Genomic DNA, 22,852 nt, shown 5'->3' on the forward strand with positions numbered 1-22,852 from the left:
GGAGAAAAGTCATTTTCATGGCATGACTGTGTTACAGGAAAGTCTGTGCAGTTGCTGGGGACTCTGCCTGGTGTTGAGAATCACTTAATCCAGTCCCAAATCCTTCCTTGCCCCGTCTTTGACTCATTCGTTTACAGAGATCTGAACGGCTCCCATGGCAGTCTAATTAGCCGTGACTGAAATCCCCTTCACAGCCCCTCTGCCCCCACACCTCGCAAAGACATTTCCTAAATTCATGGTGGTTTCTCATGATAGTGATAAAAATGAGATCTGGTAGAGATCTTGGTTTTGGCAATTGAAAACTCTGACGGCATAGAGGATTTGGTAGCTCTCCTGTGTCCACTCTCAGGGGCCTTGTGTTGAGTCTGTTGCTTTTTCTGTCTGCTCCCTGAGAAGTGGCAGCTGAACTCCTCTATGGTGGGAGGCACAGGCAGGTGTCTGTGGGGCCCCAGTGGTCCCCCAGGCTCATCCTGCTGCTTGGACAGAGAAGGTGGGGCGAGCCCTGCTCTTGTGGTGTGCACCTCCAGCAAAACAGTATTCTGGCCCCTAGCACCTGCGTCCCAAGTAGTGGTATTGGTATAGAGTGGAGGTGGGGAAAGACAAGACAAGGGGGAGTGGAAGGCTGTATTCACTCACAGTCCCTGTGACCCTTGTCACCACTGTGGTTCTGCCACATAACTGAGCCAGGACTCACCTTGCTTGCTTTTTAGGAGTCCAGGTGTATGTTGGCAGGAGGATAGGGCTTGTAGGAAGGGGTTGCTCTTCAAGGGTGGGAATGGACGGCGCTTTTTGGATTTTCTGTGATTTCCTGGTAGTGCCAGTGCAGTGCTCTGGACGTCAGAAATGAATCCTGAGAAGAGAAGCAAGAATTCCCCCCAACCCCACCCCTCCAGTCCAAACTCCCTTCAGGCTTTTCACATCTCTCGTGTGTCCCAGCAGAAGAGTTTATCACAAAAGGGGATTGATGACCATTGTCCTTTTGCTGAGGTCCGTGGTGGAGGAAGTGGAGTGACGCTAGTCAGAGCAGTTCATTGAACAAGTAATACTGAGCGCTCACTACTTGCTAATCACTGCTCTGGTGCAGAGTTACCTCAGTGGACCAGGTGAAAGCCATGTCCTGAGAGAGCTGTTGCACAGCGTGCCGGTGAGATGCAGGTCTGGTGCAGCCTGGTGCCACCCGGCTCCCTGGAGTTCACAGAGTCCTCCACACCCACGCCCAGAGGTGGTCCTCAGGGAGCAGGGGGTGAAGAGACAGCTGCGTGACCTCTGAAGGCCTTTCCTGCCTTAAACTGTATATCTCCGGGGCTTTCGCAGAGGACGGACTGGAGCCAAGAAAAGACGCCTGCTGTTGGCTTTGTCCTCTGGCTGGGCACAGGCACGGGTGGCTGAGCCAGTCTTGTGCAATCTTTGAATTTATAAAGCAGAGGCCAGACAAGGCTGAGCTGAATTGGGGAGGGGGGACGGTTCGGCTTCTGGACTAGGAACCAGGCTCTGTTTGTAGCCTTCCCACTGCAGACGGGCAGCTGTGTGACTCATAAGCTGAAGGGCCAGGCAGAAGCCACTGTCTTTGGCTCACAGGAATTCTGCTTGTTTATTTGTGTGTGTGTGTGTGTGTGTGTGTATCTCCTTCTTTCCTTCTCTAACTTTTCCTCCTCTGCAGGAGATCTGCCCAAGGAGAATCCGTATGAGGATGTGGACTTAAAGAGCCGAAGAGCAGGACGAAAACCCCAGCAGCTGTCTGAGAACTCCTTGGACTCTTTGCACAGGATGTGGAGTCCTCAGGACAGGAAGTACAACAACCCACCCACTCAGGTAATGGCAGCCCTGAAGCGCGCCTGTAGGGTCAGCTTGAGGCCAGGGCCAGCTTCTGCTCAGGCTTTTTCCCTCACTAGTGCTTGGCAGAGGTGACGTCAGGGAGGAGCTCTGTGTTCAGGGACCTCTGCCATGTCGACATCCTTTGTGGACAGTCGAGACGTGCTCTTAGGGGCCACCCAGTCCCACCTTCTTCCCTTTACTGCTGGAGCTCTAAGCTGTGAAACTAAGGTAGGAGCTCCTGTAGTCTCCTGTCTAATCAAGATTTCTCCTCCCCTTCCTGGAAGCAGGAAGACAGGGCCTGGGTTGGTGTCTTAAAATTCTGCAGAACTGATCTTAGCCCTGGCATTTAGGGGCCAGGGATAGGCCCAGTAACTGGATTTGGAGAGCCACATAGGTATCTCCAGGACCTGGAAGTGCTCCCATTGGATAAATGGCTGAGTGGATGAATCTCTGAGCAATGGACTGATGGAGGCAGAATGGGGAGAAAGGTGAAGAGGCAAAGGAGCTCTGAGGCTGTAGCTTGTTCTGGCTTTGTCCACGATGGACAGGAGGCTGGAGGATGGAGATCCTGTCTTGAACCTACCAAAGCAATGCTGATTCTCCTAGAGATTTTAGAACACTGGCCAGAGAATATAAAAATTATTTCTTCTGGCCTTGGAGTGACTTGATTGTTTTTATAAAAGGTTTACCTTTCTAATGTGCTCTGTTCAAATAAACGTCCACTGAATGTGTGTTTTCCGACCGATTGGGTAGGAAGAGGAAGTTGGGGGAGGGAAAGGAAGGAGGACTTGCTGAAGAGTGATGAGCGGCGATGCCAGATGCAGGTGGCAGGTGGAAGGCATGCCAGGTGTGCAGAGCTGCTCCCTTTTTAGCAAGCAGTGATTCCACTGAGTAAGGTGCCCTGTGGCGAAGGATGTCAGTCTAGATGGAGCGAGGCAGAACACAGATCCGAGCCACACCCAGTAATGAGCAGAGTCAGCCTTGTCCCAGAGCTCAGACAGCGCCCACAGCATTCTCACTTGGCCTTCTTTTCCCACTCAGATGACAGCCCAGTTTTCTTTGTCTCTGCTTTCTTTTTTTCTGGCAGAAGTCAAGCTTCCTTTGTGGAAGCAAGTATCTAATCTTGCCCTGACCTGCTGATTAGCAGCTGAGGTCTTAGAAGAGGAAACCCTGGTCAATGGAAATTCCAGGTGGGGTTCGGGGGAAGTCAGGGAGGACAGCCTGTGGCTCCTGTGTCCAGCTCCCAGCAGACAGGTGCTGGCCACAGCATCCATGCTGAGGCCCTCTCCCCTGTCCCCCGCCCCACGCCAGCTCTCCCTGAAACCCGGAAGCCAGTCCCTGCGCAGCGGGAACTGGTCGGAAAGGAAGAGCCACCGGCTGCCACGGTTACCCAAGAGGCACAGCCATGACGACATGCTACTGCTGGCTCAGCTGAGCCTGCCGTCTTCGCCCTCCAGCCTTAATGAGGACAGCCTCAGCACCACCAGTGAGCTGCTGTCCAGCCGCCGGGCCCGTCGCATCCCCAAGGTAGCTTCTGCAGGTGGAGCCGGCCAGGACTGGGCGGGTGGGTGGGCAGGCCGGCCGTGGCTCTTTTCTCCCTCCCTCCCTCCTTTCCCTAATCTGCGCCTGCTTCCTTAATTCTCCTTAAATTAATTTTGGGTCCAGGCACTGGCCTTTTCTTTTTTCATCTGGCTAATTCTCTTTTCTTATCAATAAAGATGCACTGAGTGATTAATATTGCACAGATATTAGGGGAAAACAGGCCAGCTGGCCCCCAAGGAGTGCTCCACGCCACTGGCTGGATGGAGGCAGTCCTTAGGAGGCTCCTCATTAGTGTGCGCGTGGGGTGTGCAAAGTCTCTGTGTACACAGAAACATCTGCAGGCTGTGAGAGGCTAGAACTCAAAGGTGGGTCTTCTTTCTGTACCTCTCTGAGTTGAGAGTTTTCAGCAGTAATTTGCACACCCACACCAGCCAGGCCCAGATCCCCAGCTCAGAGCAGCAGGATTTAGCCCAGTGGTATTTTTAGCCTGCAAACAATGCTCGGGTATATTGGGAATTTAGCTCCTTCCTGCCAGGCCCCCAGGTGGTAGCCCGGAGGGGAAAGGCTCAGTCCTTGTTCCTGTTATTGCCTCTGAGCAGCTCTTTGTCTCAGCTGGTTCACTGACTCCTGAGACCCAGGAGCTCCCATCCTGTCTGGTTTGATCACAGTTCCTTCCTCTGGGGAGCTAAGTGAAGACCCTTGTCTTGGGGGCAGGAGACCACTAAGTGGACAAATAGGTAGAGAGCTACGGCTTGCCCTTGGGACCAGTGCAGCAGAGAGACAGCACTGGGCCCCACGCGGGGAAGGGTGGGAGGCTTCTACCAGCAGGGGAACAGATGGCCTCTGTAAATCAGCAGCCTTCTTAGGAGCAGGGGCAGATGGCGTTAGGGTTACCTCACCCTCCCTGCTTTTCTCACCCAGCTTGTCCAAAGAATTAACTCCATCTACAATGCCAAGAGGGGAAAGAAGAGGTTAAAAAAGCTGTCTATGTCCAGCATTGAGACATCATCACTGAGAGGTAGGCCTGGACACCCGAGCTGGCTCATGTTCCTGGGGCCCTTGGGCATTAGAAGTGGCAAGATGCAAGGACTAGCCTCAGTTTACCCTTCCATGGGCCAACTTGCCTTCTAGGAGGGTAGAGCCCTGCCAAAAAGTGGCCACACAGGAGGGGAGGGCCAAAAAGAGAAGAAAGCCCTGGGAACGGTTAGTTGAGACTCTGGGCTGTGAGGCCTGAATAGGGGGGAGGTGGGAGTGGGAATCTGTGTCCGGCCAAAGGAAAGGCCAGACTTACTGAGCACTGTGGTCTGTTTCCCATTTTGAATCTTGGCCTCCTGGAGGCAGGACCCTTGTGTTCCAGGCCCACAGGCCTCTCTGCTGGCTCAGCCTCCAGCTTCGGCCCTCAGCTTCCCCCAGATCAGGACTGGATGGATAGGAGTTTGTGTATAGATTAACACCTGCAGGTTGAGCTCTGAGGGACACTGGCCCTGGGCCACGCAGTTCCTGGCCGGGGGCCCTTTGGAGCCCAGATGAGGTCCATCCCTCATGAGCTGGGCCCGAGGTGAAGAGGGGGAGTGGGGAGGGGGTCGGTGGGGGGGTGCACAGAAGACATTTACCATGGGGCAGCAGCTCAGCCAGCCTGCACTCTGCTCTGACTTTTCCAGATGAAAATAGCGAGAGCGAGAGCGACTCTGATGACAGGTTCAAAGGTGAGACGTGGCTCCTAGAGAGCAGGGACCCCTTCCCAGCCCTGGTGGAAGGGTATCTATCAGCCTTTGCTGTCCCAGTGTCCCAAAGTGGCCCAGTTGGGAAGGGTATCAGCAGGCAGGATACGAGGCCAACAGAGCAAGGAGCTCTAGGGGAGTCCATTCCTTCTATCATGGAGCTCAGCCCTGTGAGCTTAAATTCAGACATCTCCCCTTTTCCAAATTTAAGGCTGGTGACCCTGCCCTACTTTCTTAAGCCATTCATTGTCCATCTAGGTTTGCCTGGTAAGTGTTGTGGGTCTGGAGGGTCAGAGATGTGTTCAAGGTTCCTCTTCTGGTTGTGAGAAATGTGCTGAAGTCTGAGGAACCTGGTGCTTGGGAGGCTGTAAGGCCACTCATCTTTCCCGTCCCTAAAGAGGAGAGCTGCCACCTCCCTGGAAGGTTTCTGGGACCTTCACATTCCAGGGGCCTTGGACAAATCTCTCTTCTTTCTCTACCGAGAACCCCTGTTTAGACCTTCCTAGATGATTAAAGTATCGATATTGGGAGCTCCCTCCTTCCCTCCTCTCATCCCCAGGCATGTGGGCAGGTGGACTTTGGGCCTGGGGACAGGGGGAAGGGTCCAAGTCCAAGGTTGCTAGGGCCCCCAGGATGAAGGCTTCGTGGATGTTTGTATCTTCTCGCCCTTTTGGCCCAGGGGTGTGTAGGTGCCATGACGCCTCCCTGGGTTTGCCTGACTCAGGCAGTCTTATTGGTCCCAGCCCAGCCTCCAGAGGCTCCGGGAGGCCCAGACCAGTAGCTCCCTGTGTCAGATCAGACAGACAGACACCTTGCTCCTGCCAAGTCTCGCCCAGAGCTCGGGGGGTCAGGCTATCAGGCTAGGCTCCTGCACTTAGAGGTGACCCACTGGGATGGAGCCCTGAGTGTGAGGTGGGGCGGGAGCTGACGCGGGGTCTTGTCCTGATGTGTGGCCCGCCCCCAGCCCACACACAGCGCCTGGTCCACATCCAGTCCATGCTGAAGCGCGCGCCCAGCTACCGGACCCTGGAGCTAGAGCTGCTGGAGTGGCAGGAGCGGGAGCTGTTTGAGTACTTCGTGGTCGTGTCCCTCAAGAAGAAGCCCTCCCGGAACACCTACCTCCCCGAGGTCTCCTACCAGTTCCCCAAGGTGCGACCCCTCCCTCCTTCCTGGCCTCTGCCTTTCCGCCTGGCCCATCCTGTTCCTGCCATAGCGACCCACCTCACTGCCCCAGCCCTGAGTGTGGCTCCCTGGAGCCAGGAGAAGTGGTGGGTTTGGGCCAGTGAGTATTCAGAGGATGAAGGCGGAGAGAGCAGCCCCCAGTGTGGCTAAAATCAGATCCACGTTGTGTACAGGACTTCGAGGGTCCTGAGGAAGGGCCCCCAGCTACTACTTCTATCTTTCTTCTCTTTTTGAACCACTTTATTGAGATACAATTTAATCTATTAAATTAAAGAGATACTATTTAATCCACCTGTTTAAAGCATACCATTCAATAACTTTTCATATATTCACAGTTATCTGACCAATTTTAGAACATTTTCATTACTCCCCAAAGAAACCCTGTACCCATCAGCATTCTCTCCCCTTTCCCCCACCTCCCTGAGCTCTTACCACTCCTTCCCTGCTTATCCCCAGCCAGCCCAGTTGCCTGGCCTCCTTTCACTTCCTGTAACACTCAAGCCCTTTGTCTCTGTCATTGCCCAGAATCTTCTTTTTTCCAGCTCTTCATTTGGCTACTGGCTCTTTCTCATTCTCTGCTCAAACAGTACCTCCTCCAGATCTTTCTAGATACTCTAAAGTAGCCCCCTCCGCCCAGTTCTCTCTGTTGTATCACCCTGTTTATTTCCTCTGTGGCCCCTCGGAGACTGTGTTGTTGATTACTTCACTCTGTTGGCCAGCACGCGCATAGGACAGGGACACCATCTGCTTTGTGGTCTCTTTCTTGGTAGTCCAGCAATGGCACAGTGCCAGGCCCCACATATAAAGTGCTGCTTTGGCATATATTGAATGAATGAATGAATGATGACTCATCCCACACCCAGACCTCTCTGTGAGAATTGTGAGTGGGGTCAAGGCTGCTGAGAAGCATGCCAGTTGGTAGAACGCCACCTAGGACTCACGAGGCTGGGGATGGGGGGTATATTTCTCAGCTACCCCCACGACCCCCAGCTTTCATGTCTTCTCTGATCTGTTTCTCCCCATATCCCTCTTCCTTGCAGCTGGACCGACCCACCAAGCAGATGCGGGAGGCAGAGGAGAGGCTCAAGGCCATTCCCCAGTTTTGCTTCCCTGATGCCAAGGACTGGCTCCCTGTGTCAGAGTACAGCAGGTGAGGCCCAGTCTGGCAGAATCTCCTCCACCCTGTCATAGTGGGCGGCTGGCTGGGCCCACTCTAGTCCCAGCCTCTTCTCCTGTAGCAGCCTGGTCCTTCACCCCCTCCCTGGGATGGCAGCCCTTCTTCTTGGGGGCTGTTTCCTGGTCCTGTGTACTTCCCTGATGCCAGACTTCTCCCTGTTCCAGCGAGACGTTCTCCTTCATGTTGACTGGGGAAGATGGCAGCAGACGCTTTGGCTACTGCAGGCGCTTACTGGTAAGTAGGCCATTCGGTCCTCAGGGACTAGGACCGAATGGTCCTAGTCCAGAGTGCTAGGGTGGGCTAGGTGCTTTAGTAGAGGAGGTAGGATTTTCAATGTAGAAGGCTGGGCCACAGAGTTTGTATGTGTGTGCTCTTCTTTAACATGAGCTTGTAGAAACTCTTGTGTTCGGCTGCCTTGTATGTTCCCTGAGGCCACTGTCACACACACACACACACACACATACACAGCGCTCCTGGGATGGCAGGACTTAAAGTGGCCACTCTGATTGGGCCCCAGGATCTGAGATAATCTATAATAAGGGAAGAGATTAGATCACTTTCTACTGGGATGTCATGTTTTTAGCTCTTCTATACTTTTTCTTTTCGTTCATTTTCTTTGGGCTTTTGAGCTCAGATCGTTGATCCTGGGTTGCAGGATCACATCAGTGTGTGTGTGTGCATCAGACTGGGATGGAGGACAATATTCCTCACCCCGACCCCTGGCCAGCCTGATGTGTGTCCTGCACTTGATCTGGTAGGACTGGAGGCTGAACAGGGACAGAGCGGTAACTTTCTGTGGGATTCTGGGAGAGATGCCTTGAGCTCAAGGGGAAAGGAAGGGTTTTAAAAACATAAGACATGTTGTAGAGAAGCACTACCCCATCCCTCTTCCCATTAGTCCTGGGAAATAGATTGGGGTAAAGAAAGTCCTGTCACACGCTCCCCTGGAGCTCACTAGGGATGTTGTTGGCTTGGGCTGTTGACAGTGTTTCAAGGTTCCTGGGCCTTAGTGGGAGAAGGGGCAGACGATGGGGATCTTAGGCAAAGGTGGTGTATAGCAGGGACCCCAAATGAAGGATTCAGGCACATTCATTCGTTCATTCAAAAACATGTACCACACACCTACTGAGGGTTAGGCAACATGCTGAAGGTGCATAAAAATGAGTTAGACCTGGATCCTATATTCAAGGAACTTCAGGTGCTTTAGGACTTCCCTGGTGGCTCAGACAGTAAAGAATCTGCCTGCAATGCAGGAAGACCGGGTTTGATCCCTGAGTCGGGAAGATCCCCTGGAGAAGGAAATGGCAACCCACTTCAGTATCCTGCCTGGAGAATTCCATGGACAGAGAAGCCTGGTAGGCTATAGTCCATGGGGTTGCAAATAGTCGGACATGACTGAGCCACTGAGAGTGCTAGGGTGGGCTAGGTGCTTTAGTAGAGGAGGTGGGATTTTCAATGTAGAAGGCTGGACAAGGGGAATGAACTATTACTTGGGATCCATTTTATGTTCCAGGCATGTCATTTTCTTTATTCCTCATAGTAGTCCATGAGGCATTGTTATATCTGTTCTGTAGATTAGGAAACTGAGACTCAGATGTGGAATGCTTGCCCAGGGTCATACAGCCAGTGCGCGCTAGAGCCAGGTTGACTCCAAGCTCTAAAACCCCAAGTCTGGAACTCCCAGATGACCCCACAGGGTAGTCCAGGGAGAGGAATACTTGGCTATAGAATGCCTGTGAGTGGGGCCAAGGGAATGTGGAGCAGTAGAGGCCAGGCGGGGAGCCAGGCAGGTTCACCTGGAACTGGAGGGGCCCGTTGCGAAGGCTGCTTTAGCAGGGGCAGAGATGGAGTAGAGCTGCTCCTTTGCAGTGGGCCTGCCGCCCCCAGGGAAGAGCGTGTTTGTCCTGGCGTGCTCAGAGAGGGCCTGGGCTGGGCCCCTGCCAAGGGGGCTGGCACTCGCTCGGCATTCCTACAGATTGGACACAACGATTCTAACCCAAATCCCACATACTTGATTTAATCACTTGGGGTTTTAGGGGAGGCGGGGGAGAGGGAAAAAGAGAGGAGTGAGTTTCAGGCCTAATATGGACAAAAACAGATTCTGCCTTCTCTTTAGACCTGTGACGTGTGGCCAGCAGGTTTGGAGACTGAAATAGCCCCATCTGCATTTGCTTAGCGGCCTGCATGAGGGGCCAGCACCTGCTGCTCTGCTCCCTCCCCACCCGGCCTGGCCAGGCCCTCCAGGCCTCCAAGCCAGAAACAGCCACAGAGCCCTGCCAGCCACTGGCTGGAGAAGCCGGCTCCTGTGGACTCCCTCCAGCCTGCACTGGGGGCTCCAGGCCTGGGGAGCTCTTGGCCCACCTCTCCTCGAGCTACCTACCTTTCAGATCCCCCTACGACTCTGTTCTCCTCTACTCTGTACAGGCCTCTCTCCCGTATCTTCATGTTTCTTTTCTCTCCTTTCTGTCAGAAGGCAACTTACTTCAGAGGTACCACAGCAAAGAGGTTACACACACACAGGCAGAAACAGACTCCTGGTTCCATGACTTCTAAATATCTGACCTTGGGTGATGGCTTACTAATTTTGAACCCAGTTTCCTCATCCATAAAATGGGAATAATAATGCCTAGCTAACAAGTTTTTGGAAAGTTCCAAGCCCAGGACTCAGAAACGGTAAACATTCAATAAATAGTAGTTTACTTACCTTATATAGTGTCAGTTTGCTTTTCTAGAATGGGGACGATCCAGAAAGGGAGAGAAGTGCAACTGAGAAAAGGAATGTGTTGCAGAATGTCTCCGGTGGGGGCAGAAGACCGCCGGGCTCATTCCTAAGAATGTACACAAGCCCCTGTCCTTGCCAGCAGGCTCCCGGGGACTTGGGGATGTAAATCCACAGATCACCCTACAGCCTCTGCCACACCACTTCGTCTTTGCCAGCCCCCACCAGGGTCCTCTGGGAGGAAGGGCAGAGCCTGTGTAGCACTTGGCAGGAGCCTGGCACCTTGGGCTGGAAGGCCAGAAGAGGCTGAAGCTGACCCCCAAAGAGTGGCCGCTTTTCCTTTGAGGGCCTGGTTGAGTAGGTGTTCAGAAGAGGCCTGGAGTCTTCTTTCACTAGAAGAGAGGTTTTCACTAGAAGAGAGGTGCTTAGTCCTCAGATCCTAAGGAAAAGGAGCCAGGTGTAGTAACCACGTGTTCTCTGTGTCTGTCTCTTTCCTTGTCCCCGCTCAGCCAAGCGGGAAAGGGCCTCGGTTGCCAGAGGTGTACTGTGTCATCAGCCGCCTTGGCTGCTTCGGCTTGTTTTCCAAGGTAAGAGGGCTCTGGCTTACTTCCTGCCCCCTTCCCCCATCTGAAAGCTCCCACAGGAGTATCTACAGGCGGTTTAGATGAGAAAACCACATGTGTGTGTGAGAGAGAGGGTGAGAGAAGGCGAGAATGCAAGGGCAAGTGCAGCCAGGCTGTCTGACTCCCTCCCTGTCCACCAGCTCCTACACGGCAGCGTCTGCTCATGTCACATCCCACCCTGGGCCGTGGGCAAGCTGAGTCCTTGGGGACAGAGACCCTGGGGAAGCCAAGTGCCCAGGAACTCCACTCTCAAGAGGTGTTTCCTTTGCCCAGCTATTCACTCTTGGGGTCTAAAGCAAGAAATAGTTAGGGAACACAGCCCTCACAGTGGCCAGGGACTTGGGAAGGGTGGGGTGTGAAGCTCTTGGCTCCCAGCTTTTGGCCCAGACCAGTCAGATGCCAGAGTGCCCTCTTCTCTACCCAGGAGGTAGGGGAAGGGCAGGGCCCTGACCGCCTTCCTCTTTGGGCTGCTGCCGGTGGGCACAGGTCCTCGATGAGGTGGAGCGCCGGCGTGGGATCTCTGCTGCTCTGGTCTATCCCTTCATGAGAAGTCTCATGGAATCACCCTTCCCCGCCCCAGGGAAGACCATCAAAGTGAAGACCTTCCTGCCAGGGGCTGGCAATGAGGTAGGGATTTCTGCTGCCTCCTCTCTCGGGTCACGGACTGAGGCTGGGGTGGGACCTGCGAGCCCACGGCTCAGTCTCCAGAGTGCGGAACACGGCCCCTTCCTAGCTCAGTGCGTTTGTACACCTAACCGACAGGTACTGAGAAATGAGTGACAGAACTGTGATTGTCGCTCACCTCTCTGAAGCTCCCAGGGCCTTCCCTGACCTGTTCGGACTAAACTGCAGGCCGTCTCTTCTTCATTGATCAGATGTTTATGGAATATGTGCTGTTTCACGGTCAGATTCCTGCGGACCTCGGGGCAGAGTTGTACAGTTAAAGAGGGACACAGCTGAGCATTTGTGGAGTTCACGGTCAAGTGGAAGAGACCAGTGTTAAATAAATACTTGCCCATAGAAACAGATAACTCCCCAGAGTGTCAGGTGCCAAGTGACGGCACAGGAGGGAGAGTGTGTGACAGGGCGTCTCCTTCAGACTAAGGGCCAGGGGAGGCCTCCTCTGAGGAAGATGACCTTTTCTTAGGGACCCAGGGTGAGTGGAGTCAAGTGGATGAAGTGAGGCGAGGGAGACTGAAAGAGAAGGATGTGTGTGGGAAAGGATTATGCCAGGTAGAGGGACAGCATCCGAAGGCAAAGGGTGGGAAAGTGTGTATGCTTGTCAAGGAACTGGAGAAGGCCAAGATGGTTGAGAAAGGGAGTGAGCAGGGTGGAGAGACCGCAGGGCCCGGTCACAGTGTGCTGTAGGCCAAATTCAGGGTTTTGGAGTGTATCTCAAGCTGGATTCTAGCATCTGAGATAATGATTTTAAAAGCCCAGTCTGGCTGCTATGTTGATAGTGGACTGGTGTGAAAACAGGGAGACCGGCTTGGGTATTGTTGCAGTCGTATAGGCAAGAGATGAGTGGAGCTTGGATTAAGGTGTGGACGGAAAGATGGAGGAAGATGGATTTGAGATGTACTTTAGAACCAGGATCAATAGCACTTTGCAGTAGCTGGAAATGGGGAATAATGTTAGGGAAACCTTAAGGCTGATTCCCAGCTTTCTGGCTTGAGCAGCAGGGTAGTCAGTGGAGCACCTGAGGGAGGAGCAGGTCTGTGAGGAGGAAGAGTTGATTTTGTGCACATTAGCAAAGAGTGTGGATGGGGAGGAGGAGAAAGTCCTGAGGGCCTCCGGCAGTAGAGGAGCAGCAACAGGAGCCAAGGAAGGGGCCTCTCAGGAAGGAAGGAGAGATGAGGTGAGGTCAGGACCAGGTGTGGTGGGCTGCCTTGACAAGACAGAATTCCAGAAACTCGGGTGGTCAGGGGGCCGAGAAGCCTGAGTGGACAGAGTTGAGAAGTGGATGGGGTTGAGAAGGGGACATGGCCTGCAGAGATAGCTTTCCAGAGGCTTGGCTGTGGGAAGGAATGGGCAGTGGTTGAACGGTAACGTGGAACCAGTTTGTTGAAGGTGGTCGTCTGGGTACTGGTGGGAATGGCCCAGAAAGGGAGAGAGAGGTTAAGACAGCAGCAGAGGGAGGGGACAGTGAGACTGGGGGTGGGCAGTGGGCTCCGTGGGGAGACAGGAGAGGGGGTCCTCTCTGGTGTGATGGCAGGGAAGGGCCATGGCTTATAGATCCTGGATTCTCATCTGATGGCTTCAGTTTTCTCCAAATGGGAAAGAAGGTTGTCCTCTGAGAGTGAGAGGTGGGTGCTGGGTTTGAGGAGAGGGAGAAATAAATGTACTCATTGTTGCAGGCAGCGGAGAGGGTCTGACTAGAGAAGCACTGGGTTTGCTGGGAGTGGCGAGTACTAGTCAAGGCCTTTCTTGTGGCATCTTTTCTCCCACCCTGTCTTGGATGGACTTTCTGCTTCATGCATGTGGCCTAGGGGCAGGACCTCTGACCCTGCCCTGAGGATCCAACAGCAGTACCTGGGAGTCAGTCCTTCAGGACAGGGCCCGGCCCACTCACCAGCCTCCTCTCACATCCATAAACTCTGCTTCCTTTTGCCTTCTTATCTCCTTGGGCAACCAAGTTAAGCATCCTGTGCTCTGAGCCACTGCCCCCGCCCCACCCCAGATGGGATGGGTACCCTTCTTCCCAGCCCTCTCGGCTCCTGTATAGATGTAAGTTACACCTTTCCCCTGGCCTAACACCAAGCTCATGGGCTGATCGTTCAGGCTCCTTTAGCCCCAGCAGATTATGATCTCCTTGAGGGGCGAGTGAATGAAAGGAAGCCCAGGTCCTCCAAGCTGCCTGTGTGAACGCTCACTCCCTGGAGAGTCCAGACTCTCAAGTACCAGGCATGGAGCGCCAACTGCATGCAGGCTCTCAGGAGGGAGGCTTAGGGGAGCCTCGCTGTGACTTCCGGGGCAGGGGTAGGAGTAGGAGGTGTGCCGAGGCCTCTGACCCCAGAGTGATGGCAGTGTGGGATTCCTTCAGCCTATGTCACTGACATTTCTGGTGTCCCCTGTATCCTGCTAATGCCGAACCTCTGGGACGTGAGCATCGGGTGGGAGAGACAGCGTGGAAACAGACCTCTGAAAAGAGACACATCCTTGGGGCAATCTGTGCCCCTTGTACTGTTTCCCCAGGGCCAGAGGGATGACCACTGAGCTCAGAGTTAGGAGGAACAAATGGGATGATGTTAAAGCCCTTGGGGGAGAGCTCTGACTCCACAGGGCTGAGAGAGGGAGTTCGTTTTCCCTCCTGGTTCTCTGGAGGCCTACGTGTCCATGCTGCCCACCTCGCTGAGGAACCAGGGGAGGACCAGGCAGCCCTGGTGAGAGCCGTTTTGGCCTGGCCCGAGCGCCATCAGCTCCCCCTGCTCGCATTGCCAGGGTCATTGCCACCCTCCAGCCTCATGCCTGCCTCCAGGGATGTGCTGTCTGTGCCACATCGCCGACCTTGGGAGTGGTCTTACCACCCCACTGGAGGGAAGATGGCTAGGTCTGGTCCTGATCAAGAAAGGCCTCTTCTGGCCAAGCTGTGGAATAGCCAGCCATTTCCCAGTGTTTTCCTTGTTCCTGTCACAGGGATGAGACACGCTGAAAGAGGCCAGGACAGAGCCTCTGGAAGGAAACAGTTCCTTGCAGGAAAGGGAGGGGGCATGGCAACAGGGACACTAACATTGTCCTTCTGGAGATGGGTGAGGGGTGAGCAGAGCCGCCTGGGGGGCCGTGATCCGTTGTGGGGGTCCGTCCGTGTGGGGGCTGAGATGGGCAAAAGGTCAGGGAGGACCGTGCAGGGAGACTCCCTCACTCTCCTGGTTTGAAAGAGCGGTCAGCTGTCCCCCTCCCTCCCCCAGAGCCTGGCCACCCCCTTCTGGAGCCTCTGCCTTGTTTGCAGTGAGCCCTCCTGCCCACAGGCTGGGGTCTGAGGACTGTGGAGGAGGAGACTGGGTCTTATTGCATAGCCGGCTGTAGAGTGGAAGCCTCGGGAGAGAGACTGGGGAGGGAAGCGAACTTCAGGTCGCTTTGTGCGGGACCTGGGAGTGGCACCCACCTGATCTGCCTGGACCCCCTTCCCCCGCTGCTCTCCTGCAGGTGTTAGAGCTGCGCCGGCCCACGGACTCCCGGCTGGAGCACGTGGACTTCGAGTGCCTTTTTACCTGCCTCAGCGTGCGTCAGCTCATCCGAATCTTCGCCTCGCTGCTGTTGGAGCGTCGGGTCATTTTTGTGGCAGATAAGCTCAGGTAGGGCCCAGCAGGTGAGGTGAAGAAGTGGGGAAGACATATCCGCTAATTAATGCAGCGTGTGTATGGGTCCTAGTATATGCCAGCCACTGCGTTAGTATGTGGAGAGTGTGTGTGTGTGGTGGGGGAGTGCGACTGCGTGTGTGGTGAGAGAAGGATCAAATGGAGAGCACAGGTTAGCAAACATGGTCAGAGAGGATGACTGAGGGAGCAGGGCTTGTGCGCACACAGGGTGGCAGAGATGAGGGCCTGATGGAGGACTTGGCTGGAGGGAAAAAGACAGACGCTGCTTCTTTTGTAGCAGCCAAGATTGTATAGGTGCAAACCTATTTATATATAGAGAGGTAAGAAAGGAAGGAGACTCCTAGCAGACAGCCACATTTCCCCTGGAGGGGGACGCAAGGCCATCTCTGTGGGGTGCTGCTTTTTAAGAGAGTGATGAGCTCTGGGGAGAGCCATCATGAGAAGGGGTGAGGGCACTGACTAGGGATAGTATGAGGGGTACTGAGCTGTCCAGCGAGTGTCACCTGGAAAAGGCAGTTGAATGGAGTGACCCAGGCGGGCACATGGCGATTTGCTGAGAAGGATGAAGTGAGGGCCTTGAGGGTGCTGGGGAGGACGGTGCTTGTAGGGAGGCTGGCCAGACTAGGAAAGGGCAAAAGAAGTCGAGGGACCGGAGCTGCCACTGAGGCAGGGGAGCTGGTTGAAGAAGAATCAGAAAAGAGCTGAATAAATCACATGTGTTGGCATTTATGGTTTTGGAGGGAGAGGAATTCCAGATGCCAAGATCTGGTTGTGGTCAGGGAGGGGATGGAGGAAATGTCACTGGACATGAGGTGTTCTGGTAGAAGCTGAGTCCTTCTGGGCAGCCAAGGTGGGTTTTTTTTTTTTTCTTTAAAGATCATCTCAGTCCATTTGGGCTGCTGTAAACAAAATACCACAGGCTAGGTCGCTTATAAACTATGGAAATTTACTTCTCACGTTTCTTGAGGCTGAAAGTCCAGGAGCCAGGTGCCGGCGTGGCCACACTGTGGTCAGGGCTCTCTCCCTCAGTCATAGCCGCTGGCTTCATATTATGTCCTCACATGGCAGAAGGCAGGGGGCGAGGGATCTCTGAGGGGTCTTTTTTGTAAGAGCACTGATCCCATTCATGAGGGCTCCACTCTCATGACCTAAGAACCTCAGATATCACTGGGTGTTTGAGGGGACACAAACATTCAGACCATAGCAAAGAGTATATATAGTGGGTGGGACAGGCAGGGAGAGGATGAGATCTCAGCAACATATTGTGTGTTTTTTAGTCATTACAGAGGGGCAGTAGTTTCTTTAGAGTGGTGGATTAATTTAGTTTTTTAGAGCATTTATTAAGCTATCTGCTATGTGCCATAACATACGCTAGGTGCTGATATGAGGGGCAGAAAACTCTTCCTCCTGGTTTTTCCCCCAAAAAACTGTTTTGTGTGTGTGAGGAGGTCATTTAGGAAGTAGGAGAAATGGACTCCCGAATGCTCTCACAGGGTGTTGGGGCAGGAACTTGGGCCCACCCTCAGCCCAGAAGTGAGGAAGAAGAAAAACCAGAGCTTCTGGCTTTTTCAGAGAGAGCCAGGTTTAGAAATGAAGACTGCTTCCCCCCACCCTGAACCCCGCTTCCCGCCACAGCTCTGTGTTTCAGTATACCACAGTTATATGTATGTCCGTTAGGCCTTGTGAGGGGACTGAGCCAGCTGCTGGAACTAGCCAGCTATGGAAGCTCCCTGGGGCCCCATCTCTGCCTCTCTGCCATCCGTGCTCACTGTCTGCCAGCAAAGCCCTGGCTGCCCATCTGTGAGGCTCTGGCCTGGTCAGACCTTGATGCCCCTAGCAGAGCGGGCCCGAGGATTCTTTCCCTGAAGGTTTCACTCCTTCACCAAGGACAGAGCCTCCTCTTTGCGACCCCCCCACCCCACCCCCAGCCTGGCTCCAGCAGGGCTGTGAATACAGTGATTGTTTCCTGTGGCTGCAGCTGCCTCTGAACACATTCCTGGACCGTTCCTGGAGGAAAATACCCCAGGGTCCTATTCTGGCCTGGCTTGGTGTTCAAGTCCTGCCAATCCTGGGCCTAGAAAAGATGCCCTCCCTGCTCAGGGGCTGCCTCTGACTGGAGAGGGCAGAGTAGGCAGCCCGGTGAGGCCGCACAGGGCTGGAGTCCAGCCAGCTCTTGTTCCGTTGCTCACATTTTAGGTTGTCCACAAGTCCTTGGTCCCTCTGGCCTAGTTCTGATGTCTGTGCCAGTGGGAGGGTATGTGTGTGTGCGTGTGTGCGTGCACACACGCACACACACAAGCTTGCAGTGATCAACCCTAAGGGTTGTACAAGCCTGACTGCCAAGCCCCGGGCCCCATTGGAAGGCGTTGTGGAGATCAGTGTTTCCTTTGACTCTGAGATGGCCCTTTTTTTAGATCTTTTTCAGGTGGCTCTCCTTGGGGTTTGGGGAGTGCTGTCCCCAGGGAAAGGGCTCTCAGGGCCAGAATACCTGTGTCTCTGCCTCAGGACCCAGCAGTATTTTAGTTGTCCCTGGGGTTGCCAAAAAACTTGTAAACATCCAGAGGTCCTTCTAGAAAAGAGGGTTTGTTTCTGTCATGGACTGGAACCATGTTCTCTGACTGGTGGTCATTAGTCATGAAAGGATGACAGTCCCTGTTGGAGCCAATCAGGTAGAGCCCAGGGCCTTCATAGCTGGTAGGTGGGACCAATAGATGCAGAGAGACAGGGTGGGAAAGGCAGGCTTGAGGATGACTCTGGGCCACTGTCTCATTTGTGATATGGCCCTGAGGGGCGTGTCCTTGACTCCTCTCCTGACAGGTAGATGGTTCAGGCCAGGTATGTCTCCTGTGGTGACTGGTGACCCATACTAGCCCTCAGCACTCACTTCTATGCCTTCTGGCTAGCCCTGGGGAGATTCTCCTTCTGGCCTCCCATTGGTCGTTCTGCTTGGACAGCCAGCCCTGTGATATGGTGCTGGAGTCCCCTCTAGGCCAAGAGAAGGCTGACCCACTGAGAAGTCTGGCCTTTTCTTGGAGCCTGAGAGGAAAGACAGAAGTGGATGAGAATGGCGCCAGCCTCACTCAGTCAGCCCGCTTTCTCCAGTTAGGGGAGTAGGGAACGGTAGACGTGACTGAACTGGGAGACAGGAAAACTGGCCATGTCCCACGTCTGCCACTTCTGACCGGACTGACCCTGGGTTATCAGTGAGCCCAGCTGTAAAATGTGGACTTGGTAAGATGACCTCTGTAGGACCTTCCAGCTCTCACACACTATGAATTTGTGATCACTCTTGCTCAGCTTACCTTTGTATTCCCTGGCCTGAGCTGATCCTCCCCAACTAGGTCAGGCCAACCTGTGCATTTGGGTGGCCCTTGTGGGAGGTGTGTATGTGTGTGTTCAGGTGTTGCTGTGTACCTTCACGGCTGTTCTAGGTATAGCCACCAAGGAGGGCACCACTGCTGGCCCTGTGGCCCTGAGCAGGGGGGATGTGGGGGCTTCATCAGTCTGCAAGGTCAGACCCAGGCTGAACCTCCTTAGCGTCTTTGTTGCCCTGGGATTAACATGAAAGGAGGTCATGAGCCTAGCCCAGCAGGCACTAACTCCCCTTCCCTGAAGGTGCTGGGCCTGGGCTCAGTGTTTGTCTGTCTGTCTGTCTACCAGTACCCTGTCCAGCTGCTCCCATGCGGTGGTGGCTTTGCTCTACCCCTTCTCCTGGCAGCACACCTTCATTCCTGTCCTCCCGGCCTCCATGATCGACATCGTCTGCTGTCCCACCCCTTTCCTGGTTGGCCTGCTCTCCAGCTCCCTCCCCAAACTGAAGGAGCTGCCTGTGGAAGAGGTGGGCCATTTGGGGAACCAGCTGGGGGGAGGATGGGACAGAAGGAACAGAAGCCCCCAGGAGAGAAGGGCAGAAGGGGAAGGGATTGGGGGAGGCTGCTGGGATCTTCTTGTTTTTGTCTCCAGCTCTTCTCCTTGCTCCCTGGGAGGCCTCTCCCTGGCTGGAGTTCTTCCTGTTATCTGACCCTGGGAATCCAGGATATCTGCGCAGGGCATTGCAGGGATTCATATCCTGAATCACTGCCCTTCATGACTCTTTTTCCCAGGCACTGATGGTGAATCTGGGGTCTGACCGATTCATCCGACAGGTAAGAGTGGGACATTGCATGGCCTGCCCCAGGGTGGGCGCTTGTTTGATACAGAGCACCTAGCACTGTTGCACACACATACTCCACCCTCGTAGCTGACTGCTGAGCTCTGGGTTCCACGTTCACAGAGCAGACAGTTGAAAAGTGGCTGGAGGACTATCCATGATGCAAAGAATGTGGAGGAATGTAAAGGTTTGTGATTGTTGTCAACTTCAAAGAGTCTCTGTGAGTGGTAGAAATTCTGCTGGGCACATAAAGGAACATAATCTTAATGCCGTAGACTTTGGGAATGTAGTCTGTTACACGCACCACTGACAGAGCTCTATCTCCTGGGTACCAAGCATCAAGATATGGACACTGAATCAGAATATAGAGACAGGCACGGCAGCCTAACCTTGCGCCTGAGACGTGGGATTTCCCCGTCCCCCCCCCCCCGCCCCCCGCCAACCGTGCTTCCCACCTGGTGCCAGAGATGGAGGAACTGGGGAGACTTCATTGTGGTGCTGGGGTGGGAACCCCTACTGGTCCTGAGCAGTGAATGCCACCTGCTCCACACTTTTTATCTTTGTGACCCTGGGCAAGTTTCTTAACCTCTCTCTATGCCTTAGTTTCTCTTCTTAAAATGAAGTTGATAGGGACTTTTCCTCTTGCTCCAGTGTTAAGACCTCACCTTCCAAGGCAGGGGGTGTGGGTGGATGCCTGGTGGTGAAGCTAAGATCTCACCTGCCTTGTGGCCAAGAAGCCAAACATAAAATAGAAGCGATATTGTAACATGACTTTCCAGGTGGTGCTTGTGGTAAAGAACCCACCTGCCAGTGCGGGAGACGTAAGAGATGCAGGTTCAGTCCTGGGTCAGAAAGATCCCCTGGAGGAGGGCACGGCGATCAGTATTCTTGCCTGGGGAATCCCATGGACAGAGCAGCCTGGTGGGCTGTAGTCCATAAGGTCACATAGAGTCGGACAAGACTGAAGTGAGGGCTTCCCTCATCGTCCAGTGGTTAAGAATCTGCCTGCTAATGCAGGGGACATGGGTTTGATCTCTGGGTCGGGAAGATCCCACATGCTTTGAGGCAGCTATGCCTGTCTGCCACAACTACTGAGCCCTTGCTCTAGCGTGTGAGAGATGCAGCTCTTGGGCCTATGTGCCACAACTGTGGAAGCTCAAGTGCCCTAGAGCCGGTGCTCTGCAGCCAGAGAAGCGCCACCACACAAGCCCACGCGCCGCAAGTAGAGAGTGGCCCCTACCCTCAACGAGACAGAGCCCTCCACAGCCCCAAAGACCCAGCACAGCCAATAATAAATAAAATTTAAAAATAAAAGACTAAAGCAACTGAGCTCGCACACAGTATTGTAGCAGATTCAATGAAGACTTTACAAATGGTCCACATAAAAAAAAAAAATCTTAAAAAAAATGAGGTTGGTAAAATTATCAGGGTTATTGGGAGGATGAAATGAGATTATATTATATAATCGAGCTTATATATTCAAGCTCTTCAGACAGCACGGGCACAAAGGAAGTGCTCACCGTGTGGTCCCCTTCTCCCGCAGATGGATGATGAGGACACGTTGTTACCTAGGAAGTTACAGGCGGCTCTGGAGCAGGCTCTGGAGAGGAAGAACGAACTGATCTCCCAGGACTCAGACAGCGACTCCGATGATGGTGAGTGAGGCCTGCCCCACGCAGTGGTTGGGGGGAGTGGTGCTCTGGTCTTGGATTTCCATTTTCATTTATCCAGCAAGTATCTGCTAGCTTCCATGTTGAGAGCACAATTTCCAACCTCCTGGTTCATGAGCTGGTCCTAGACTTGCTCTACTCTGGGCCTGGGCCTCATCGGGCCTGGACCCTGCTTCTGTGCACCAGACCCACCTGGCTGATGAAACTCAGATATAGGACCTGGGTCTCACTTTAGCCTCGAATTTTCTGGCCCTACTCCTTTGCTGACAAAAGTCCATCTAGTCCAAGCTATGGTTCTTCCAGCAGTCGTGTGGGGATGTATGAGAGTTAGACCGTAAAGAAGGCTGAGCACCAAACAATTGATGCTTTCAAACTGTTGTGTTGGAGAAGACTCTTGAGAGTCCCTTGGACAGCAAGGAGATCCAACCAGTCAATCCTAAGGGAAATCAACCCTGAATACTCATTGGAAAGGCTGATGCTGACGCTGAAGCTTCAGTACTTTGGCCACCCAATGAGAAGAGCTGAGTCATTGGAAAAGACCCTGATGCTGGGAAAGATTGAGGGCAGGAGGAGAAGGGGGTGACAGAGAATGAGATGGTTGGATGGTATCACCAAATTGATGGACATAAGTTTGAGCAAACTCTGGGAGATAGTGAAAAACAGGGAAGCCTGGTGTGCTACAGTTCATGGGGTTGCAAAGAGTCAGATACAACTTAGCAACTGAACAACAGCTCCCAGTGTGGTTCAGGGAGTTATGGCTTGATTGGGTCTGAGGGGAGAGGAATAGTATAGTATTTTATCAGAAGGAGTTCAGAAACTTAGATAACATCAGAGCTGCTTCTAGGGGTGGCCCAGGCTACAAAGCTCCCCTCTTGCCTCTAATTTTTCTCTTCCTCAGGAAGTTTGGGAAGAAAAACCCAAAGACAGCTGGCAACCACAAAGACTCTTCTTGCTGTTAGGATGCTAGTTATTCCTCTGTCTCAGGCCTTGCCTTGAGACACTGCAGGAGGTGGAGGGAACTTCCTCTTCCTGTGAAGCCAGGGAAACCACCAGAGGGCAAGGGGTGTAGGGGTGAGTGGGGCTCTGGTCTCTGATTTCTGTTCTCACTCATTCAGCAAGTATCTGCCAGCTTCCATGTTCAGAGCACAGTTTCCAACCTCCTGGCTCATGAGCTAGTTACAAGCCTGGGAGCACAAGAGCTAAAGTTCCAAGAACAGATAAGTGATTTTGGCTACAGTTTAGTTGAGGAGATGGAGACAAGATCCCCTGGAGGCTACGGTTGCAGGCTCTAGACCTGAACCTCAAAGGTTTTCTTTTCTTTTCCAGAATGTAATACCCTCAATGGGCTGGTGTCGGAGGTGTTTATCCGGTTCTTTGTGGAGACTGTTGGGCATTACTCCCTCTTCCTGACACAGAGTGAGAAGGGGGAGAGGGCCTTTCAGCGGGAGGCCTTCCGCAAGTCTGTGGCCTCCAAAAGCATCCGCCGTTTTCTTGAAGTTTTTATGGAGTCTCAGATGTTTGCTGGCTTCATCCAAGACAGGGAGCTGAGAAAGTGTCGGGCAAAGGGTAAGGCCAGAAGAGCCTGGGTTGGGGGGTTCTGAGGGGTATCAGGTCTCCTCCTCCGGCTTTTCTGCTACCAGCAGGCTGAGTAGCCAGGCACAGTGAGCCTCCATCAGTATCAGCCAGGGCAGGCCTCCTAATATCCCTTTTCTTCTAAGAGGGACTGCCAAGGGCACTTTATCCTCTGCCCCAGAAAGTGCCTTCACTAGGCTGGGCACAGGCTGGAGCCCTGTGGCAAAAGAGTGGGGCTTATTTCCACTTTGCCCCTCTTCATAGGTCCTTATTTAGAGAAAAAGGCCAGATTGTGCCATTTAGGGAGTCCTGAGAATCCAGGGTTGAAGAGAACTGAGCCAGTTCTCTGTCTTAAGTTGGTG

The 22,852-nt window shown here is 53.6% G+C and overlaps 1 protein-coding gene across 10 annotated transcripts in view; it reads left to right on the forward strand.

Annotated features, from left to right (window-relative positions):
* DENND2B (DENN domain containing 2B) overlaps positions 1 to 22,852 on the forward strand; it is a 171,434-nt gene that overhangs the window by 146,717 nt on the left and 1,865 nt on the right. For all 10 annotated transcript variants that reach the window (XM_086340166.1, XM_086340165.1, XM_086340167.1 and 7 more), the window contains 14 exons: positions 1,661 to 1,812; positions 3,127 to 3,342; positions 4,279 to 4,375; positions 5,019 to 5,063; positions 6,043 to 6,227; positions 7,301 to 7,410; positions 7,602 to 7,671; positions 10,666 to 10,743; positions 11,266 to 11,406; positions 14,926 to 15,074; positions 18,759 to 18,936; positions 19,202 to 19,243; positions 20,792 to 20,903; positions 22,245 to 22,484. In XM_086340166.1, coding sequence (XP_086196292.1) covers positions 1,661 to 1,812; positions 3,127 to 3,342; positions 4,279 to 4,375; positions 5,019 to 5,063; positions 6,043 to 6,227; positions 7,301 to 7,410; positions 7,602 to 7,671; positions 10,666 to 10,743; positions 11,266 to 11,406; positions 14,926 to 15,074; positions 18,759 to 18,936; positions 19,202 to 19,243; positions 20,792 to 20,903; positions 22,245 to 22,484 — 1,815 coding nt within the window. The remainder of the gene's footprint in view (positions 1 to 1,660; positions 1,813 to 3,126; positions 3,343 to 4,278; positions 4,376 to 5,018; positions 5,064 to 6,042; positions 6,228 to 7,300; positions 7,411 to 7,601; positions 7,672 to 10,665; positions 10,744 to 11,265; positions 11,407 to 14,925; positions 15,075 to 18,758; positions 18,937 to 19,201; positions 19,244 to 20,791; positions 20,904 to 22,244; positions 22,485 to 22,852) is intronic.

The sequence above is a fragment of the Bos grunniens genome, chromosome 15 (genome assembly GCF_055505025.1).
Source record: "Bos grunniens cultivar Pamir isolate PY7600 chromosome 15, Bosgru_T2T1.0, whole genome shotgun sequence".
NCBI lineage: Eukaryota > Metazoa > Chordata > Mammalia > Artiodactyla > Bovidae > Bos > Bos grunniens.